Genomic DNA, 22,201 nt, shown 5'->3' on the forward strand with positions numbered 1-22,201 from the left:
CACTGAGTCTCGAGAAGAGAGAGTGAAGGGAAGGGGAGCTGCCTTCAGACGGCTGAAGGGCCAGAGGATGCGGCTGCGGATCCCCACCACCAGCAGGTGCATCCAGCTGACTGTGGATTCCAGGCGACACCAAAAGCAGCAGAGTTAGCTCTGTGAGAGCCCAGTGCGGCGGGCGGAGCTCACCAGGGCTGCCCAGTGAGGCGCAGCGTCTTTCCCACCCAGAGGAGGAAGGGGCCGGAGGACGCCCTTCCATGGATATATGGGAGTGGGAGGCGCTCAAGGGTCCAGCCAGCCTCGCTTCTATCTTACAAACCCACCCAGGGGCTGGGAAATGACACAGAACGACTGATGCAAACCCGCTGAGACCAGCGAAATATTTTGATCGCATATTTTGTTGTCTGATAAACCACATACTAGTGGCGCCTGCTTTTCCTCTAAGGTAGCTATGATGCTCATGGAACAGAACTGGGGGCTGTGGCTGGTGGGACATCGAAATAAACACTGCACCTGCTGGGGACGACTGGTAGTGGGGGCACCTCAGCACGCCAGCTGCGGTGTGTGTCAGGGCGGACAGGGCCATGTCCCGCCATTCCAAGATACATAACATATGTGTAGACACAACTGAATTAAAAGTTGAATGACAGCCCTGGCCAGGTAGCTCAGTTGGTTGGAGCATCGTCCCAACACAAGAAGATTGTGGGTTCGATCCCCGGTCAGGGCACATACAAGAATCAACCAATGAGTGCACAAATAAGTAGAACAACAAACTAATGTTTTTGTTCTCTCTCTCTCTCTAATCAATAAATAAAAAATATATTTAAATGTTGAATGAGAGGAAATATAAGAGAGGAGAACAAAATGGGGGGTATACTAAGGATAGACATACGGGGCAGAGGCAACCCACATATTTAGCACAGTGACCCATGACTCATCGGGTGTTTGTGACTCTGGGAGGCCCAGAGACACAGTCATCCCATTTCAAAGATGAGTTCATTGAGGCTCACAGGCTGAAGAATTTCCCAAAGTCGAATACCTAGCTGAACAAATGGGCTGGGATTTTAATCAAGGTCCATCTGACCACGAAGCTGGACTTTCGGATGAATTGTCATTGCCTCAGGAAGGGCTGAGGGTTAAGTGACACTGATTATTTTCCTGCTGATGAGGGTGTGACCAAGGATTCAGGGTGCAGGGCTGATGTTTTTGCAGCCCAGGGACACAGGCTGATTGCCACTAGTCAGCGCCTAGCGCAGGGCCCTCACATAGATGCTTAATGTATATCTGCTGACAAAGACAATGCCCAGAATGATTTAATGTCTTAAAACCAATCTGGAGACTATAACAGATACCATGAAAGCTGAGCTTGCCTTTCAGGCAGCTGTTATATGTGTCTTCTTACAGCACTGGTATTTTTGATTTTACAGAAGATTTCTGATGTATCAAAACAAAGTCAGTGTCAATGAAATTTTTCATTCTTTAGGGCTGCAGATAGTTAACTCCTTTAGACCCAAGACATTTTCTGAGATACCCGGGATGTTAGTCAAATACTTTCTAGCCTAAACATATGCTTCATCTCAATAACAAAGTTTGGTTATTTAGTGATTGTTTATATATAAAGAGAAAGATTATAAATTATAATATCAGGATGTGTTTCCAAAGCTCTTTAAAATGCTCTGCCATAAGGGGATTTATAAACACAGGCACTGTTATTACAGCCTATTTGCTATTGCGGCCTGTGAGCTCAGTGGAGACAGCGGGCAGAGCTCATCAAGACAGATTTCAAAGCCCGTACTTGTCAAGAGAACATCAATTTAACAGGGAACCTTATAACAATGGCAAATGAGACCCAGACTGAAAGTTCCCTTCCCTTTTACACAACATCGTTGGATTTGACTCATTGAAGAAACAGTTCTAGAGCACCTCCTGTGTGCGTGGCCCACAGAGTCACCAAGACGAGAAGCAAGCCCAGGCACAGATGAAAGTGTGGTCTAAACCTGCGCTCAGCAGAATTTACTGGCGGCCACAGAGCAAGTTTACTTTTCCGAGATGCCTGCTCCACCACCTCTTGTCCTGCAAGTCCTTCACGAATCTCACCTCTCCTGGCTCCGGAGGGGGCTATAACTCCCCTCCCTTTGACTGCAGGTGGGTGTCCATGGGAATGAAGGATGCAGGGAGGGAAGGGCAGAGCCCAGGGAAAGCACACGTACTCGCTGTACGAAGTGGAGCTGTGGGAGAGAGGCTACAAGGCGAGAGGAAGACAGCGGAGGCGCCCATGGGTGCTGCCCAGTACAGCAGCCTCTGGGCGCATGTGGCTCTTCACACTGAAGTTAACTAAGATGAAACAGCATTAAAAACGCAGTTCCCCAGCCACACGAGCCCTGTTTCGATGGCCGTATGTGCTGGAGGGGCACTTCTGTCAGCACAGAATCTGTGTGACAGCGTGGGCCTGCGTGGCATTCTCTCCTCCCTCGGTCAGCAAGCGGCCTCACATGCTTTGCAGACAGGATGTGGGTGGGCCCCCTGAGAGCGCCAGAGGGGGATGAGTGAGGAGGCTGAGGACAGGACTGTCCCCTGTCCCAGGAAAAACAGCCCTGAGAACAGGGCTGGCTGCAGATTTCAGGACAGCCCCGGCTGAGAAAAGGCCGACCATCGCTCTAGGTAGCTGGCGATTCACTTAGCAGCTCCTTAGCGTATTAAATCGGTTTCACTGCAGTGGGGGCTGGCTGCAGACTTGCGAAAACCCAAGCCAGCTTTCAAAGGCCTGACAGAAAAACCAGACGGCTGGGAAGGGCGGGAGCCAGGGTGGGGGTGGGGGGAGGCCCAGAGGAGGGGACTGAAAGTGCCCTCGCCACACGTGGGGACAGGAGCCCCCCAAAGCTCCAGAGGAGCCTGTTAGCTGCACACGTAAAGTGACAGGATGACCAGTTAATGCAAAGGGTCCATTACAGGAACCGACTGCTCCTTCGTATCAGACAGAACGAAGGTGACGAGGCCAGCTACGCGGATGGACACTCTCAAGTTCGAACAGCAGAGGCTACGAGTATTTGAAATAAAAACCAACAACAGTTTGAGACAGACCGAATGAGCTTTCCAGAGCCTTTGTGGTGTCCAGACGAGACTTCTTGCCCCTTCGTCCCCTGGTACCCACCAGCCACCGCTCTCAGGGCCCCGAATCCCACCATCATTGATCCTTCACGCGGAGGGGGCTGCACTCTGACGCCTCACACAAGCCGACGGCGGACTTCCAGCTGCCTGGGTTTCGCATCAGGAGCCCCATACCCGACCCCCAGGGGAACTAACGTTTTCTCCAACTTGGCTCCTTCAGAGAGTGCTCGAGGCTGGACATCCTCATGCACACCCACAGACCCACCCCGCCCCCCGGCCATGGGCAGGTTGCCCAAAGGTGCACCCCTGCCCCCAGCACGTAATAGACTGCTCAACGGTGGGCCACACAGAATCGACTCTTTCTGAGACTGACTAAAGAAACCCAGATCCTGCTCTGGAAGCCTGTACTGAGTAATCCTCACCTCCCCGCCCACCCCCACCCCCAGTCAGGCCTCTGATGCAAGCTGGGTCTCAGAAGGGAGGCGGCTGTGCCAGGAAGCACATCCCTGCACTGCGCAACATGAGGGCACCTCCCTGCAGAACCTCCCACAAAGAGGTCTCTGGTCCCCTTTCCATCCCAAGAGCTAAAACCCTTTCCAGCTTAGGAGGGACATGTGTTCCTTATATCAAGTCTTCCTGGGCCAGAAAGACCAGTTCCCCACTCATCTGAGTACAGGAGACAGAAAGAAATCTTCTGCATTGATGATCAAGTTAAAAATATAGTGTACTTTCTTGCAGTTAAAAGCTCGAGAGATGCCACACCTCTTACTCACAAGCGTTTGCACTTTCCAGAAGTGTGATTTTCAGACTTCCAGAAAGGCCCCGAAACGGTTTCTCCTAACAAAGTGTAAGGACCAGCCAGCGCTGGTGGTTCCCTTTTATTCTCTGGCATTGGAAATGCGCACGATGTCTCTTCAGACAAGCGCCAAAGGGGTAACTTCTTCATGTGTAAAACTCAGGACAACTTTACTTTTCCTGCACACAGCCCACGGTTCCAGGGACATCAGGGACCTGCTGGGAACATGAGGCCCCGGCTTCCTCGCGGCCTCTACCTGTGAACTCGCAGGTGTGTGACACACACAGTCAGCTGCACCGGGTGGGACAGAGACTTGCACACAGAGGTCAGGCAGGGACCCCACAGGCGCAGGCTCACGTGCTGCTGCCGCTGCACCAGGCCCTGGTCCAGGCACTGTATGTAGGTGCACTCCCACCGTCCCCCGTCGTTGGCCCCATTTTACGGAAGAAGAGAGAGGGGCCTGGGGAGACCCTGCGTGAAGTGGGAGAGGTGAGGTGTGAGCCCAGGCAGGCAGGAAGCCCTACTGCCTGTCCCAGAAGGATGTGCGTTTTATGTTCACATAAACCATCTGATGGGAGAAACAGAGGTCACAGGTCCCCTAACTAACTGCCGGCCTCGGTGTAGACACCTTGCAGGAGACGGGCTCAGGTTTGCACGGCACAGCACAGGTACGGCTAGACAATGAGGGCCAAGCAGGTCTGAAATGGATCCTGCCTGGACACGCGGAGCGACGCCCTGCCCCGGCTGGAGCCGCCGGCTGCTGTCGGGCCCTTCCCCACACACATCATCAAGGCTTCTTGAAAATCACTTAGGGAACCATTAACCCTCTCTTCTCGATTTCCCTTAAAGAACGACCACCCCACCCCATCACTGCTTGTGGAAGGCGATGAATCACCATCCAGTCCAAATGGTCCAGAGGAAGTGCATAAATCACGTTCTGCAAGTGTAACGGTGCTCAGAAAACGCGGTGACCTATTTTGTGTTGAGCTGCAATGTGTGTGCGTAACACAAATACGTGACATGCACGCTTAGAGTGCTCCCAGAGGGAACATGTGCCATCCCGGGCCAGTTCCATCACATCAAATGACATGACGATGGCCTCAGACAACCTTTCCAGGGAGGGCGATGACTCACATCACAGTGATAACTCACTTCCCTCCACAACAAGTGACACCCAGTCTAGCGCCCAATGGTGGCAAATGGGCGGCCAGGCATACTGTCAGGAGCCCTGAAGGCCCTGTGCTGAGTCCCTGAACTGGGGAGACACCCGTGAGACACATACTATGTCTCCCCCCACCCCGCCCCTCCCCCATGGCTCGCAGCAGAGCAAAGCAAGGAGCCTGCACCTTTGTGTAGAGGAAGGTCAAGGAGTGTGCTGAAGCACACATCTTAGCAAAGCAAGTTAGCGTCCATTTTAGGGTCTTACTTGTAGTTCTTCTCCCAGAATTTCACTGGCCTGACGTACGAGGTGATGAAAATGACGCTCCCAAGAAATGGGCTCAAGGGCGTTGAAAAGATGGATGTGACAAGCGTCTGAAAGAAGAGCGCGGCCGAGTCTGGGCGTTTTGAGTTAAGGCAAACATGTTTTTCATCGTTCTATTTCTAAATATAATTTAAGATTTTGACTAGTTTACATTAAAGCCATTTTCTCATGCAGAAAAGAAAAAAGGGCATGCACTTGGGCTATCAAGCTTTCAGGGGTACCCTGCTAGGTCTCATTTCACCACCACCACATCCAGCGATTCTCATAAAAACCCCAGTAGTCTCAGGATGATTCACAGCAAAGATCTGATATCTCAAGTTTGAAAATAATGGCTTCCTTTTTACTAAGATATCCTGAACTGAACAAAACACACTGTGGTACATTTACAAAAATACTGAGTAGCTGTATAAATAATTAAAATTAACTTATACTTTAAAAAATATTAGCATTGTTTTTGGAAGGTCACACCTATGTAGAATCTTTCCCCACTATTCAAAAAATATATGTTTATTATAAATTGCATGCAAATGGCTCCATTCAAGTCACGTCTAGGTGATAAGCTAAACACGTAAACACGTTGAGTCACAGCCTGTTGTGGGTCCAGCCGTGTCTCTGCACTATGTGTGGGTTTCTCCGTTGCTGGCGTGCCTCACTTCTACGCACCCTGGCAGATCAGAAGCGCAGTTGTTCAATATAGAAAACGGTATGGCTCGAACTTTTGGCTTAAGCCCAACTGGTCTCCGGAAACCTGGAGGAGGTGCCAGAGGGCTGGCTGGCCCCTCTGTGTCGCATGCATTTCCAATCGAAACATAGAAGTTACTCAGGCCCCAGAGTGCCTTTCCCACCTTATCAGTGGCTTCGCTCAGGTGATGTGATGGGCAGACGTGGAGGTGGGGCCTCCGAGTCCCACTGATGAGCAAACACAGAGAAGGGGGCGAGCCTTGTGCTGTCCATGGGCACTTCCTCGTGCTTTGTCATAGACTTAAGCTCAGATTTTTGCTTCAGGCGCAACTGTATCTCTGTTTTTTCCTTGCTATTTACACCTTCTGGTGTGAAATGACATATCCTTCATTAAAAATCAATTCTGGTGTTGAATTGTTTGGATACCAAAAATATCTCAATTGTGCTACAATTTAAATCCAATTTCTTTTATTTTGACCTTGGTTCAAACGGAGAACTTCAGGATAATGTGCTGCTGTGACATCTGTTACCACCCATGAGTTTCCTGTTCATCTGAAAGGTGAAAACATCTAAATACCTGGGTCACAAAACACTCCAAGTAAACGATGTCCCTTGTTGCTGGAAGAAAAGGGAAGTGCATGGGAGATGTCACTGAGTAAAGGTGCTGAAAAAACGGGGGAAGGGAAGGTGGGGTGACAAAGGGGCTCCCTAGTGGGAGGAAGGGAAGGGGAGGGGAAGAGGGGCATGTCCCCACCAAAGGTGACAGGACACGGGCACCAGGACAAAGCCAAGGGCAGTCAGGACTGAGCAGGCACCAGAGGAACTGGAACTGCCTTTCTTTTCAGTTCCCAACATTTCCCCAAAGATTACGTTTCTCCACTTTATAATGCCAGAAACAATTACCCAGAAATTCAGCAGTAAGTGAGGGAAGTAGTATTAGACTATAAATAAAGTTCATTGTGGTAGGAGAGGAAGGGAAATCTCACAGGTCAGAGGTAGGGCAGAAATGAACAGATGGCCTCAGAGGTCATTTTATTTAGGGACGACCAATAAATAAATTACCCACTGGGACAAATATGTAAGACTGTGACCGTATCGCTAAGGCAGGGCCAAGAAACAGGGACCTGAGACAGTGGGCACATGCATCTTCCTTAGTGCCTAACAGGAGAGCCAAGAGGTCTACCTAACAGGTCAATGATAACACCTTTCAAAGCTTCCTGGTATCTGAGGACATTTAAAATGACAACCTCAATGTCACTACTTAGAGTACAAAAAAAAAAAAAAAAAAAAAAAAAGGCAGTACAAGCTCAAAGGGAGTAAAAAGCAGCCATCCCAATATATACATTTAACTGAGATAATCTGGCTAAGTCTGTCTAATTGTTAGAAGGCAATGGCCTTGTCTGGTCTCTACACTTATTAAAAAGGTGCACATTCTCGTCTCTCCCTGGGGGTTACGAGCTCAGAAACTGACAGAGGCCACTGAGGGAGAAAACACACTGGAACGGGAAAAAGCAATTTACTAAACAGCGCCCTGCTGGCCTGAAAGCTAATTCAATTCCAAAACAGGGCACATTAGTCCCCTCTCAATGCCAGGATGGAACTCATAGGTTCTTAATAGAGTGATAAAATAATTAACATTTCAAAATTACTGAAGATCCAGGACTGGCATTTAGGAACCTGATAGCTTTGTCTCAATGGCCTATATTTCCAGTTTCCGAAACTATTTATCCCATTATATCCCACTCAGCATGACGCTGGACTTCACACAGCAATGTCCACCCTTACAACTGATCACGGGTGGGAAGGTGTCCTTGGTTATGCACGGGGAGGGGAACTGAAGGCCTGTCACAGGTCCACAGTGGTCAGCCTTCACCCTCCCCCTGAAAGGAGGAAGTGGGTGTCACCAAAGAGATAGTTTTAGGAACAAAGCTGGGGGACCAACTGGGTGTTCCAAAACAGGACTCCCAAATGCCCAACAGAATCTACATCTCAAATGTGGTTTATTTCTTAAGAGAATGAGTCCACCCATCATGAAAGTTTTTGGTGTAGCAGATACTCTGCCATCTGAAATATATGCCAACACCGCTTTTATTCTTTAGGAAATAGTACCTGCAGATACGATGTGTGTGTGTGAGAACGCCCCCCACACATACAGGACAAGTAGCTGAAGGTCATGGCTCCCACATGGGTCCTAATGCAGCTGTGAAATTACAAGGAGTAGTGAGCACCTCTGAACTCTCCTAACAAGGCGTACAGAGCCACAGGAAGTGCTGCAGGTCCGCCTGAGAACCACATGAGGCTAAAGGTGGGAATCGTAACTTCAGGTTTTAAATTCCTAGTGTGACCCCTCCACCGCAAATTGGCATCAATCTGATCATTTTCATTGAATAAACAGGCTTGTACATTCTAGACAGGACGCCTTAGACCTACTTCAAAAATAAATAAACACCCCCTCACTCGTGCCCCTCACTGCCTTTGTTGGAAGGACTGTTTAGAAAAACTGCAATTACGGGTGTTATCGAAAATGACTGCAGTTACGGAAAGGGTGGTACCACGGGTTTTCCTCAGCGTGTTCTGCCAAATAACCTTGAGAAGCTTTAGAAGTAACGGTGCAGGTCTAAGAATAGGAACATGAACAACGTGCACTGTGAGGCTGGCTCTTGGTATGCTAGGAGAAGTATATATATATTGGAGCACCAAGTTTGTTACACAATTTGGGAGAATCGAATACTTTAATAAGCACCCACACAAACATGGGAGCCAAGGAAAGCAGGGGAGGGGAGAAGGGCCCCAGGAAAAACAGGCCAGTTTCTGAAGTTTCACTCAGCTGGGGGCCAAGGGGTGGACCCCCAGCGAGGGCAGCCTCCCCTCCTGATCCCCAGGGGGCTCCAGGCCGTCCTCCAAGCTCAGCAGATATTTTGAATAAGATGCTTCTGAAGGTCACAGAGGTGCCAGATACCCTCCTGATGTGAATCCCGTGGGGAGAACGCTGTGGCGGTTTGCACACGTCCGTCGTCTGCCGGACCAGGTCCTCTCACCCGCTCACACAGCCTGCGTTTCTGGCCCCAGCCTCCCCCGCAGCTCTTTGCGCCCAGCCTCTGGCTCATCCCCCGCACCACGTGGCTGGCCGCCCTGGAGCTCAGCACCTTCAGGCTCAGCATTTAAGATGCAGGGAGTGCTGCTTGATCTCCGCAGCATCTTAGACTCTGGCCCTGCCTTGGCCATCCACAATTTTAAAAATTATATTGGCTTGACAACTGTAGTATCATAAACAATAAAATATTTTAAATAAATTGAGAGAATATGGAATAAAAGAGTATATTGGCTTGATTCTTGGCCTTTTGAGATGTTCCTTGTTTGTGGACAGCCTACAGGATATACATTTTAAGGAAAACTTGAGGACCCTCCTAGCCACCCACTGCTGGCCCTGGCTGGGGTCAGAGGGAAGGGGATGGGGTCCCACCATCAGGTTGCCCAGCTTGGAGCCAGTTTTCATTAACGGTTCCCTTGGGGACTCTACCATGCTGCTGGTGCTGCTGCTGCTGCTGGGCGTGGTGGAGGAGGCCCCAGGGCCACGCGGGAAGGCTGGTCAGGGGATGTGGTTGGTGCTTGACTTCAGGCTGGGTGGGGGAATGGTTGCCCTCACTTCCATCCTGTCTGGGGGAAAGGTCATCCTTGCTTCCATGCTTGGTGAGGAACTGGGCATCCTTGACTTCAGGTTGGCTGGGGGATGGGCAGGCTTATTGGTTTTCTGCCCTCATGCCTGAACCTCTTTGTGGAAAGACAGATGTTGGGGTCAGAGGGGCAGGGTCTTACTTTGACAGTGTGGCCCTTCATCTTGTTTTCTGTGGGGCAAAGGATCAGGTATGTGCCCATAATATTCTGTTTTCTTTCTGTTACTGACTCCTGTATCCTGCGCTGCTTAAACCCAAGCTTCTTCATTATCTCTGTCACCTGGGGGTCTATGTCATCCCAGGATGGTTCACTGTATGGCCTCAGTTCTTCCTCCTGACCAATGTTGACCCATGGATCTTTCATTATATCTTCCTGGGTTGTTCTTTGGCGGGGGTCAACAGTTAGTAATTTTTTTTAACAGTTCTTGACATTCTGGAGTCATAAAGTCCGGTACATGGTACTGCTCATTCAATATTTGCTGCTTCAGGTCCCTAAAATTCTCCCCACAAATGGCAGCTTCCCCATCACCATCCTATAGAGAAGCAACCCCAGGTTCCCGGCATCAGCTTTCAGGCCATCATAGGATTGGAGCAGCAAGATCTCCGGGGCTATTTGGAGATGGTGCCACAGAAGGAGTGCAGTTTATGGTCTAAACAGTCCACACTGAAGCCAAAGTCCACTAGCTTGATGTTATGCTCGCCGTCTAGAAGGATGTTCTCAGCTTCAGGTCCCAGTGCACGATCCCCTTTTCGTGGTAGTCCTGAATCCCTGATATCATCTGCCAGAAGATGGCTCGGGCTTCCTCCTTGGTGCTGGGGCCATGATTCTTCAGGTGGTCAAGTAAGTGCCTGCCGCTCACATGCTCCGTGAAGAGAAAAGTTTGGCCCCAGGAGACAGTCACTTCAAACAACTTGGTGATGTTGGGATTGCTTAAGCTCATGAGACAATGAACTTCTCGAAAAACTTCAGAGATGCCCCAATGACTCATGATTTTCACAGCCACCTCTGTGCTGGTCAGAATGTCGCAGGCCAACATCACCTCAGCAAAGGATTCCTTGCCAGGGGTGCTCAGCAGCATGTAATTGCTCATGCAGCACTCTTCCTTGGCAGAGACGGCTACAAAGTCGTTAGACACAGTGACTTCAAAATAAAAACAAAAACAGATTTAGGAAAAAAAAATGAAAAAAGTAAAAATAACAAAATAAAAAGAAAAAATGAGGAAAAGAAAATAAAAATTAAAAAAACATATAAGAAAAATTAGAAAAGAAAAAAACTAAACACATTAAGTAAAATATTTTAAAAGTAAAGAAAAACTAAAGAAACATAATGAATAGAAAAAGTAAACAAGCAAATATGTCAGCTTCCTGGGCTTTAAGAGATGAAACCCTCAAGCCCCTCCAGCAGCTTTTAGGGGAAGTGGTTTGTGACCCATCAAAATGGCACCTTAGGAGGTGAGAGCAAGGAGTGGATCAGTCTCGGCTGGGGATAAACTACAGTGGTTTTCTCATTATTTGGTATCATGACAGTTTTACTCTGGGGGGGAAAAAAGGGATCTCCTGAAACACTTTAACATTTTTTAAAACCAATAAATCTGGATGAAAGCATTAAAAATATTTTTTTAAATCTAGAATATGGGATCACTTAATGATGAGCCCAAGTATTTTTCCTTGCCTGGACACCAAATTCAGATCCCAAAGTCTCCTTACATGTGTGCTCACAACAGAAAGCTGAGCAGACCTTAACCCTTTGAATACCAACGTCTCTGTGAGCGACACTGAAAAGTTTTCCCAGAAGTGCCAGCGACGCTCCCAGTGACTCTTTTTTAGATGGCTACAAATGTAAATAACAATGGAATAATTCGTATTTTGTGCTTTGTTCTCTTTTTTGTACCTTAGGTTATATATTGATATACTTTTTTCTCATGTTGATCCAAATTTCGAATTACTCGTGGCATTCAAAGAGTTAAAACTAGCCAACAGCACCCATGATGGAATGCCAGGGACTGGAACTGGGGTCACACACATCAGGGGGTTTGAATCACCAGGGGGGCTTGTGAAGATGGGGATGCCAGGATCTGCCCCCTGAAGTGTGATATTAAAAGCATGTGCCAGGCTCAGGGATGTGCCTACTTAGCAAACTCCTCTGGGGTTCTGGTGCAAGTAGCCCTGAACCACATCCTGGGAAATAAAAGCTTAGAAAGCATTAAATCAGAAGGAAGGAAAACCTTTGAGGACATGTTTTAGGCCTGTTTAATTTCTCTTTTCAAGAAGTATTTTTTATTCCTCTCTCCTTCCCCTCTTCCTACCAAACCATATAAACATTCTTTCTTCCCCCTCCCTCACAACACACATGCACACACACATGCACGCATGTGCAAGTGTTCTCTCTCTCTCTCCCTGTGTGCATACGTTCATCATCAAAGTGATCTTGAGAACGAGCAGCTCAGATTTGTTTCTAAGTAAATTAAAACTAATTATGATGAAAACACTTGCATTTTCATGATAAAAACATACAAGAAAGCCAAATGAAACTACACATAATAAAACCAGGTTCCTCGGCTCATAGCAACTGCAAAACAAAACCACAAATTATTTTTTCAGTCTTCAAAGTGTTGGGGCAATTCTGTTTGCACCTAACTCGGGGTTTCTGAATATTATTAAGGACATAACAACTAAACTATACCATAATACAACATCATCCAACCTGTAATGACATAGTGAATACATCAACCCTGCCAGTGCTTAAATCCATCAGACTGATGTGCATTATTTTGCACAAGTCAACGGAATCATTTAAACAGTAATTTTCCATTTGAAAGAAGGCTGTCTTAATGCAGATCCGAGCATGGGAAGTGGAAGAATCAGAAAAATAAAGTCACTCCTGAATGTACATTAAGAAGCAGGAAGAGTTCAACATTAGGAACCATCTTTAAAGGCTAAGTGGCCTAAGGGGAATCCAGAGCGCCTCCCCCGTCCCCACTAAGATGCGACCGCAGAGACTTTAAAGTCCTCCCACTGCCGGGGTCTGCGGAGCGGCCCGCAGCTGTGAGATGTGGTGGAAACAGCCACGGAAAGGATACGGGGGACTGCGAAGAGCTGCGCGAACACGTGAAATGAGGAGCCCCACGCCATCTGCCACGGAGCCACGTAGGCCAAGATGAACTGCAGCTTCTGCAGCAGGTCCCTGAGCTGAAAGCAGAGGAAGAAGAAGATTCATCAGGGGTGACGACCACAGCGCAGGGGCATCAGAGCCATTTAAAGCACACACATGCGTCTGGTTAGGGACGGGCGGGGAAGCCACGGCCAGCTTCTTCCGCTTACCTTATTCTGTCCCACATGCAAGGCACCTGCTTAAGGATATTTGAAAATAGCCGCAAGGTGATCAGAAGAAACCTAGTGCCATTTAATCTCACTGGGTTGATGAGTATTTCCGCCAACAGCTAGACACGGTGTAGCTCATTGCCTGTTTTCAAGAAACACTCGCAACTTGGTCTTCCCGCCTCCACACTGGGTCACTCAGAGGGACATTCGTGCACACACTTGTCATCACGGACATTGTTTAGGCTTCTGAGTATTAGGTTCATGTTAGCTCTTCAGCTGCTCTTGTTGGGAAAATTACTCCAAAGCATTGAACTACAAGCCACACGTACTTTAGACACCAAGACAGGACGTGGAAATTGTCGCATTTGCTAGAGAAGCCAGCACAGGCAAACATAAGTTTCGGGGAGAAGCAGGGGCTGGAGAGAAGAGACCTTCTGTGCACCAAGAATGAACACAGAGGGCAGATGTGCTCCGTGGTTTGGGCTGGAGATCCAGAATAGGAACGTGCGGAGAAGGGTGGAGAGCGAGCGACTGGCCCAGCTGCAGCCCCTGCCTCCTGGGGTGAATGAACGGACAGACCCCAGGTGCCACGGTCCACTGCTGTCACTCCCACACGGAGTCGGTACGTATCCTACCAGACGTCCCCCAAACTCCACGGACACTCTCCAAGCATACAGAATGTTCCTGGACTAGGTGTTCCTAGACTGGCAAGCGCACAAAACAATAAAATACACTCACCAAGGCTGTGATATAAAAAGAGGGAAAACAATTTCTTTTTAAATCCTCACCTGAGGATATATTTATTGATTTTTGAGAGAAAGGGCAAGAGAGACAGACAGACAGACAAACAGACATTGATGTGAGACAGAAACATTGATCGGTTGCCTCTCGTATGCGCCCTGACCTAGGATCAAACCTGCAACCTTTTGGTGTAAAGGATGATGCTACAACCAGCTGAGCCACCCAATCAGGGCAAAAACTCAGAATTCTTAATTAGGCTCATTAGCTGTTACACAGACCACCAGGAGTGCAATGAAAAGAAGGCAAAGGTTGGGAAATGCGACCATCAGGGGAAAGTTCAAGGAATCGGGATAACTCAGCCCTTCAGTGAAAGGCCAACCTTGTCATTTTGGAACCAAAGCATGAGGTTCCTCTGAATTGCTCCATGAAAGTGTAATGAGGTAACACATGATTAACTAGAATCCTCTCCAAATCCTCCCCTCATTTTCCTTGTCCCATCATAGTCTCACAAAGAGCCTGGTTTTAGAGAACAACTTTACAGTAGAATTAAACATTGTTGGGCAGGCCACACAAGAAGAGCCAAAGGTAAGTTCTCGCCAAGGCACAGCGAACATGAGATTCTCAGAAGCCTGGGCACGTGGCTGTGATAACCTCAGGGACCTCAACTGTCCCCCAGCAGCTCCAGCCACAGACCTACCAATGGGGAACGACAGAGGGAGAGAGAAAATGGGTGAGGAGAGTGACAGAGGGACAGGGAGAGGGACAAAGAAATAGAGAAAGGGAGGACAAAGGGAGGAGAGAGGTGATGGGATTGGACTTGAGAACTGGAACCGAATATGAATTCTGGGAAAGGAAACCGGTGTTTGTTTTTGCCAATGACTTCTCGCTTCCTTCACTCTGTACCCACCACGGGGGCTGACTTCCCTGTACTTTCTGAAAGGTCACTTTGGTTTCACTCCTGGGTTGGGTAAGGCTTCCTAAATCCATGATGGATGGAACGCCCGGCTCTCAGTGCCTAGAGAGTGACAACCAAGAGAGCTGGGCTTCCTCTGTTATGTCATGTCAGTTTGAGGTCACATCTCTTAGGGTCACATGAAAAACAGGCTTGTCCCCAGCACCATGATTTCCACCAGCCCAGAGGGGACTAGTACAGACTGAGAGACAGTCTGAACACAGACTCAGATGCTTGACTCACTTCTGAGAGTGGATTTCTTCCAAGGGATTCCTTTCATCCCCGCCGCTAACCCAACCAGAGGAGGAGCATGCTAAGTACAAGAGAAAACCTTCACACAGGACGCCAGAGCACACCACACACAAATGTCCTGGGAAAGGCGGTGGGTTCTGCTGCACTGACTTGCTCATGTATGTCTGACCGAACTCCATGCGACGAAACAGCTCTGGGCTGGGAAGCTTCTGGTCGCCCCACTGAGACTCCTTAGTCCATTTATTAAGAATTAACGTGTGACTCATGCGTGGGTGAAAACTGCAAGCATAAACAAGATCACTTTATGTGATGTATGACCCTTCAAATGCCCTTAAAATGAATCACGGGTTATGGACAGTTATTCCTGTTGGGTTTTCAGTGTATGACTGTATCCTGCTAGGTTTTTATTCCACCTTCTGAAAAAGCTGATAAGTAGGTCAGGCATAGCAACTACAATCAGACAGGCAGCCCCCGGGAAAGCCTCATCTGCAGGTTTAAAGCTCTAACAAGTTCAACTGGGCTTCGTTTTGATTAAATGAATCTATTATAATTATTTTTTGCTTAGCCCAGCAACTTGCGTTTACACGTAAGCAAAACCAGTAATCAGAGACATGCACTCTGACGCTCTAATTGCAGCCAAGGCTGCAGGTAAATTTGCTTATTTTCTCTGTGTCTCTGTGCCTTGCTGATTTTCACAAACACTGTGGAGAATAAAATATAAGCTTCGTACAAGATTTCCAACAGGCAGCTCATGAAACAGGCCCTGCCCCCCCCCAAGGCCAGTTCTTCATGTACCTCTGATTCCTCCCGACTCCGTAATTCAGGGCTTCCGTGCAAAGCCCACCAGAAAGAGCACATGCCGTAGGCACGTCAGATGTCAACGCAGCGCAACCGTGAAGAGCGCAGGCTGGAGGGCATGCTGCCCGGGCTCGACATCCAGCTCCCACCTATCATGGGATGGTGACAGTACCTCCTCACAGTGTCATCTGAGGATTACATGACTTCACCTGTGCCAGGATGTGGAACATACCTGGCCACTCTAAGTAAATATTAGGACAAGTCTTACTTTTGAGGGCAAACTTAGCTCACTATCAGGAAATTCTAAAGTCCCCTCCCAAACAACAGAAGCTCACCAAGTCCAGGTACTCCTGTTCTTCAGAGGAGGAAGCCAGGCACAGAGAGATGCAGGGAGGCTCAGAGAGGTGACATGAGGGCTGCTTAGGACAGACAGGGAGCCACCAGCTCATGTGAAACCAGAGGCCAGAATTCCTGATTCCGCCCTGGCTGGTGTGGCTCAGTGGACTGAGCACTGGCCTGCGAACCAAAGGGTCACTGGTTCGATTCCCAGTCAGGGCACATGCCTGGGTTGTGGACCAGGTCCCCAGTTGCAGGCACATGAGAGGCAACCACACATTGGTGTTTCCCTCCCTGTCTTTCTCCCTCCCTTCCCCTCTCTCAAAAAATAAATAATATAAACTTAAACACAAAACAATAAAAAAATTTCTGGTTCTCTATCTGGTAATATTTCTACCCCCACCCCCACCCTGTGGTCTGGAGGTGGGGAGCCTTTGTGAAGGACAGCAGCAGGAAGACCTGCCTGAGAGAGGGGTCCTCCCTCTCAGTCTTCTGGCTGATGCCAAGGGGCAGGGTCACACGTGTGGATGTGGCACATGGTGGCTGTAGTCACCATCAGGGACCCGCTCTCCAGGTGCACAGTGATGAAGGGCTTGCTCTGTCCTGGAATGTGCTTCTCAGGACAAATGCTCATAAATACCATACAATACAGCCCTATGAGCCTGGACACACTCAAATGGCTCTCAGAAGGACAGGTCACCGGTCACCTGTGCCTCCTGAATGCAGAGCTCCACGAATATTGATACAGTTTATTCCTGGGTTAGAAAGACTCAACTGCACATTTTTCCTCTATACTTTGTCCTCATCGTCATGGGTGAAATCAGGTGGAAAAAGGAAAAATGTGTAATGTCAAAGAGCAACGTCTAAGCACAAAAGGAAACCTCAATACCCATCATTAACTTGAAGCATGTATGAAGATGTACTTTAGGCCTCATGCTAGGCCACTGTGTATAAAATAATAAAACACCTAAGGTAAGAAGAGTTAATAAAACAAAAGCACCAACCCCTTTCTAGTAAGCAGTGCCAATGCAATGCAACATTCCCCTGATGTACCTTAAATAGAAATCCCATTTAGATTAGCTATGAGCACGCATCTTCTTAGACAGTTTGAGGCCTCTGCTTTCACAAAGCTCCTCTTATACCTAACATTCTGCTTCCGAGATCTTAAATCTCAGCTCTCTTAAAGTGTAATAAGCTTCACCCGTTACCCAAGTATGACTGTAAGAGAAAGCAAAGTCATTTGGGTCTAGTTGCTAAAACAAACAAACAAACAAAAAGCTATACAAAGAGTAAAAGAAGTTACAATGTAGCAATTCTGGCTATCTCCAAAGAGAAACATCACAAATACTGTCATTTAAAATGACCTATTTTGGAAATATCTTCTCAATTAGGCATAGGCATGCCACTACCTCTCTGCTACGGATAGGAAATTCAATCTGCATAAATCCACAACCATTTGAAGAGAGTGTCACCAAATAAAGGGGACCCCAACACATATCCTCGCTTACACATTCTGAAATAAAACATACGCCGTCTTTCCTTTGGGGCCCCTCCCTTAGTGAAAAAACTTACCATTTCTTGACTGTCCCTGTGTTTGGCCTTGTGTTGGGGCGCCGCGTGTAAATTACTGCACTTGATTAAAGTGGAACTCGCCCTCCCAACCCCCGTCACCACCTCTCCTCCTGTTCCAGCTTTACGACATCCCAGGTTACTTCTGTCGGTTGCCTTTTTTCTTTTGCATTTTGTTGTCAGATTCAGGTAGCTCCCTTCTCAGAAAGGATGCACTTCATAAAACTTGACACAAATTTGTAATTGCCAAGGTTTGAACTTGAAGGGACACGTGAGGCTGAAAGAAGCCACAGAAACTGGCTGACAAAGGTGAACTGAATTCAAAACGAGAGATGCTGAGAAACAGGAGGCTCTGGAGCAGCTGGGATGGGGCAGCAAGGATGGGAAGACATGTGGAGGTTCAAGGGGGGGAGAGGGTAATGAACCAGGTGGGGTTAAAGCCAGGAACAAAAGCATTCGGGAAAACTGTCAGACATTTTGAGGCAAGGCTGGTGATGTGGGGAGTGGAAAAATGTTCAAGAAGGAATGGATCAAAATGGACTCACTGCACTAAAGACTAGAAACACACTATTCAATTTCCGAAACATTAAAAGAGAAAGGGGACCAAAAAAAATCCATTTCATTCAATAAAGGAAAGAAAAGAGTGGGGGCTGGGGTGTGGGAAACAAAAAACAATCATAAACACGGAACAAACGATATCATGACAGAAAAAACACATCATTGATCACAGTAAATGTCAGCAAATAAAATCTGCCTACTAAAATATATGGATTCCCAAAATAGACTTTTACTCTAAAAAATATCAGTACACAATGACAAAAGGGAAGCATCAACAAAGAGATAAAATAACCAGAATGTATATACTTAACCACTTAATCTCAAGATCTCTAAAATCAAAATGAACAGAATGAGGATGAGAGGAACAAATCTGTAATCATAGGGAGAGATTTTAAGACATGCATCTCAGAAAGCAATACTTAAATAAGTATATACAATTTTTGACCAACAGAATCAACAAGCTTTATCTCAGGGATATGTGAATTAGAACCTTGCAGCTAACTGAAGAGAAAGAATATAATTTTCAAGCATGTATACATTTACAAGTATGACTTACCGAACTACAAAAGAAGTCCTAACCAATGCTAAGAAGTGATACCATGCTAATTGCTTTGCAATTAAATTAGAAGTCAATAGTAAAAAGAGGACAAAATAACAATAGCAATAACAACCACAAAGTTTGCACTCAAATACAACAACAACAAAAAAAAACACACACAACACTGAGTTAACTGAGAATAACTGACAGTAAAGAGCACAAAATATTTAAAAATGAATGACAATGAAAAGCAATGGTATCAATCATAACTTGTGGGACTCAGCTAAAGCAGTTTATAGGGGGAAATATATAGCCTTAAAATGTACATTTTAGAAAAACTTCACAGTTTATATTGGGAGAGTGTTTTTAATATAAAAAATGAACAAGAACCCTGGCTGCTGTGGCTCGGTGGATTGAGTGTCGGCCTGCGAGCCACGTGTCGCTGGTTCGATTCCCAGTCAGGGCACATGACTAGGTTGCACATCAGGTCCCCGGTTGGGGGCGCGAGTGAGAGGCAACCACACAGTGATGTTTCTCTCCCTCTCTTTCTCCTTTCCCTTCTCTCTAAAAATAAAATAAACAAACAAATAAATAAATAAAATTTTTTAGAAAAAAGTGAAGAATATTATAAGAAAAAATATAGATGTTCTCATCTATTAACATGAATGCAAAAGTCCTCAATAAAATATTTACAAAATGAATCTATAAATGTATAAAATATATCATGATTAAATTTGATTCAACTCATGTTTTAATATTAGAAAAATGTTAGTATATTTAAAAATAAAGAAAACAAAAAAAAGAAAAACCGTATGATGCTTAATTGATGCAGAAAGTGTTGGAAAATAAATTCAACACTCACTCAAAAAACAAGAAATTCCCTTGCAATCTAGTAATAAAATATTTTTCTCTTAAACCTACTGAAGGAAATGATTGTTCTTTTGCTGTAAACACCGTATTTAATAATAAAATGTAAACTAATAGCAGAATATTTTTAAGCAAGAGGTATCAAACAGGAGGAATCTGATTAACCTACAACAATAAAGCAAAAATAGAACCATTAAGGGGAGTAAAACCTAAGAAAGGAGAAAGCAACAAGGGTAATAGTTTATCATCTGTGAAGAGCCGTTTGAAAAACTGTAACTAAAAAGAGAATCAGGGCTAATGCAGGGATGAGGGTGCCCAGCAGGGGTGAGTTATTAGGCAAATGAATGGGAGCTAATAAAGGAAAATGCAACCGTGCGGTTCTTTGATGAGCCGACCTTATGCAGCCAGACCATTTCAGGCCCCTAGGAGAACATGACAGAAAATATTAGTTAGGGTCATATTTCATAACTGCTCATTAGTGTATCCATATATGCAAATGAGGTCACCACTGCACACTGAAATGTTACAACCTACCAAGAGGTAGGAATGCATGCATCCAAAAGGTCTTGTTGAGACCCCCAGGAGCTGGGAATGAAATGTCATCCTGTATCGGTGTGCTTCGGGTCATGGTGCAGGTTCAGCGTGGCGTAGGTTCAGGGTGGGGGTCACTGAGGGAGGCGGTGAGGGTGGGTTTCAACAGGGCAGAACCAGATGATGAAGGAACTGATGAGAGAGTGCTTCCTTTGTTCCTGCAGCGTCCTGCCCAAACTGGCCTTGGAATGAAGTGGTGAAAACGATATATTTCTGCACACACTCTGCCTTCCTTTTCAAGTGCTTAATTCTTTGAAGTCCTTATTTTTGCCTTCGTCCAACTACTCCATATATGATACAGGTTCCCCATAACTGTTCTGGATTTTATTTAGCTTTTTCTTCCCTGTGGAGAAAAAGTGGCTTTCTGGATTCTGTTTCTAGGGGGATTCCTTCTTCTCAAAGGTCCATTAAAATCCCATGGGCAGTAAATGCTGCCTTTGGGACGCAGGCTAAGTTCATAAGTCTCCTAGCAAGGCACTTGCTGTTTTACCCACACAGCATTTTAATAAAAGAAACAAATAATGCGACTATACACAGCTATGAGGCAGCTTCCCCCCACCTTTTTGAACATCTTCCTGTCCAGCTTCCGGAATCTAAGTTGCCTTCTCTCCTGAGGGCTTATACCTGTAAAAGCATTTCATCCCTCTAGTACACACACAAGTAAAGCTATTCCTATGGTGATGTTCCACATAATGGAAACTTTCTGCTTTAAGCACCTAAATTTTCAAAATGTGTGGTATTTTGATACAAATATAATAATACAGTCTCGGTTTAAAAATACCAAATAGTTCAGAATTGTACAGCAGAAGTTCTTGTTACTCAGTTCATTCTGACCGAACTTCTGGTGCCAGCCACAGTTAATGTTGGTGGAGGAGGTATCCTGTCTGGAATTTTCTCCACATACACATGTGAAATACATGTGGATGTGTGTGTGCATCCTCTTTTATTTACATTGAATGAGCAATATATACTGTTCTGAAACTTGGGTTTTCTACCTCATATCTCATGGACACCTTAACATGGGTACACATTGCTGTACCTCACATCTGACACTCCATTGCTTTTGCTAGACAGTCTGTTGAGTGACTACACTACTGATAGGCATCTAGGTTGCAAAAATTAACTTCAAACCATAGCTGAAGAAAATGTGACGCACTTATCTAAGAGATCACAAAGCCAGTGCAGGGGCGTTAATACAGCACACTCCCCTGACCTTGACCACTGGGTTGGACACAGGGTCCACACTGGGCTGGCCATAGTCTGATATCCCCCATCAGTCTGATGACCACTGATGCAGGAGGAAGCAGTCCGAAGCACAGGTGCAGGGTGTTACGTCCACCACTGGTGGGTTTCTGGCAGCCATCTTGCTCCTCGTCTGAAGAATTGGTGCATGGGACTGAGCTGAGCAGAACCAAGCAAAAGCAAACGTGAGAGAAAGTGCAGAGGACAGAGCCCTGCTATGACAGTATGTGCTGGCTGTGGCTGTGTGTCAAGTGTTTCTTTTGAGTTCTTGTCACTCGCCATCAAAAGGTTCTGACTAATATACCAAATGGATCAACATTTCATGTAAAATTAAAAAGTAGTTGAAAGAGCTTCTGGTCTGTTCTTTGGGCCACACAAAGCTGAAAAGAGGATTCTTCCCACCTTTGCAAGAAAAAAAAAAAAAGCCAGATAAACTTCAAATTCATGACTCGGTTTTTTAACCCATTGGAGAACTAGGTCGTAGAGCAGTGACCTCGCCCACAATCGAAGGAGAGACAGACACTTTCAGGGAGAGTGGAGACAATGAGTAATCATTCACCTGGGGCAGATGCAACCAGACCCCGGTAGGAAGAGCTTGGCCAGAAGAGTTGATGAACTGGTGACAACCAAGTGTGGGCTGGTGGGACACCATGAAGCCCTTGGGACTGTAGGAACTGCAGGTCCCTTCTCCATGAACTGC

General features: G+C 46.6%; 1 protein-coding gene across 1 annotated transcript in view; it reads right to left on the bottom strand.

The window, feature by feature from the left end:
- The window catches only part of LOC149992494 (pecanex-like protein 2), a 193,389-nt gene that overhangs the window by 67,221 nt on the left and 103,967 nt on the right, over positions 1-22,201 (bottom strand). The window contains exons 22-23 of the mRNA XM_090263293.1: positions 12,817-12,925; positions 5,325-5,454 (exon numbers count right to left, since the gene is read on the bottom strand). Coding sequence (XP_090119419.1) covers positions 5,325-5,454; positions 12,817-12,925 — 239 coding nt within the window. The remainder of the gene's footprint in view (positions 1-5,324; positions 5,455-12,816; positions 12,926-22,201) is intronic.

The sequence above is a fragment of the Furipterus horrens genome, unplaced genomic scaffold, assembly GCF_987537825.1.
Source record: "Furipterus horrens unplaced genomic scaffold, mFurHor1.1.pri manual_scaffold_15, whole genome shotgun sequence".
Classification (NCBI taxonomy): Eukaryota; Metazoa; Chordata; class Mammalia; order Chiroptera; family Furipteridae; genus Furipterus; species Furipterus horrens.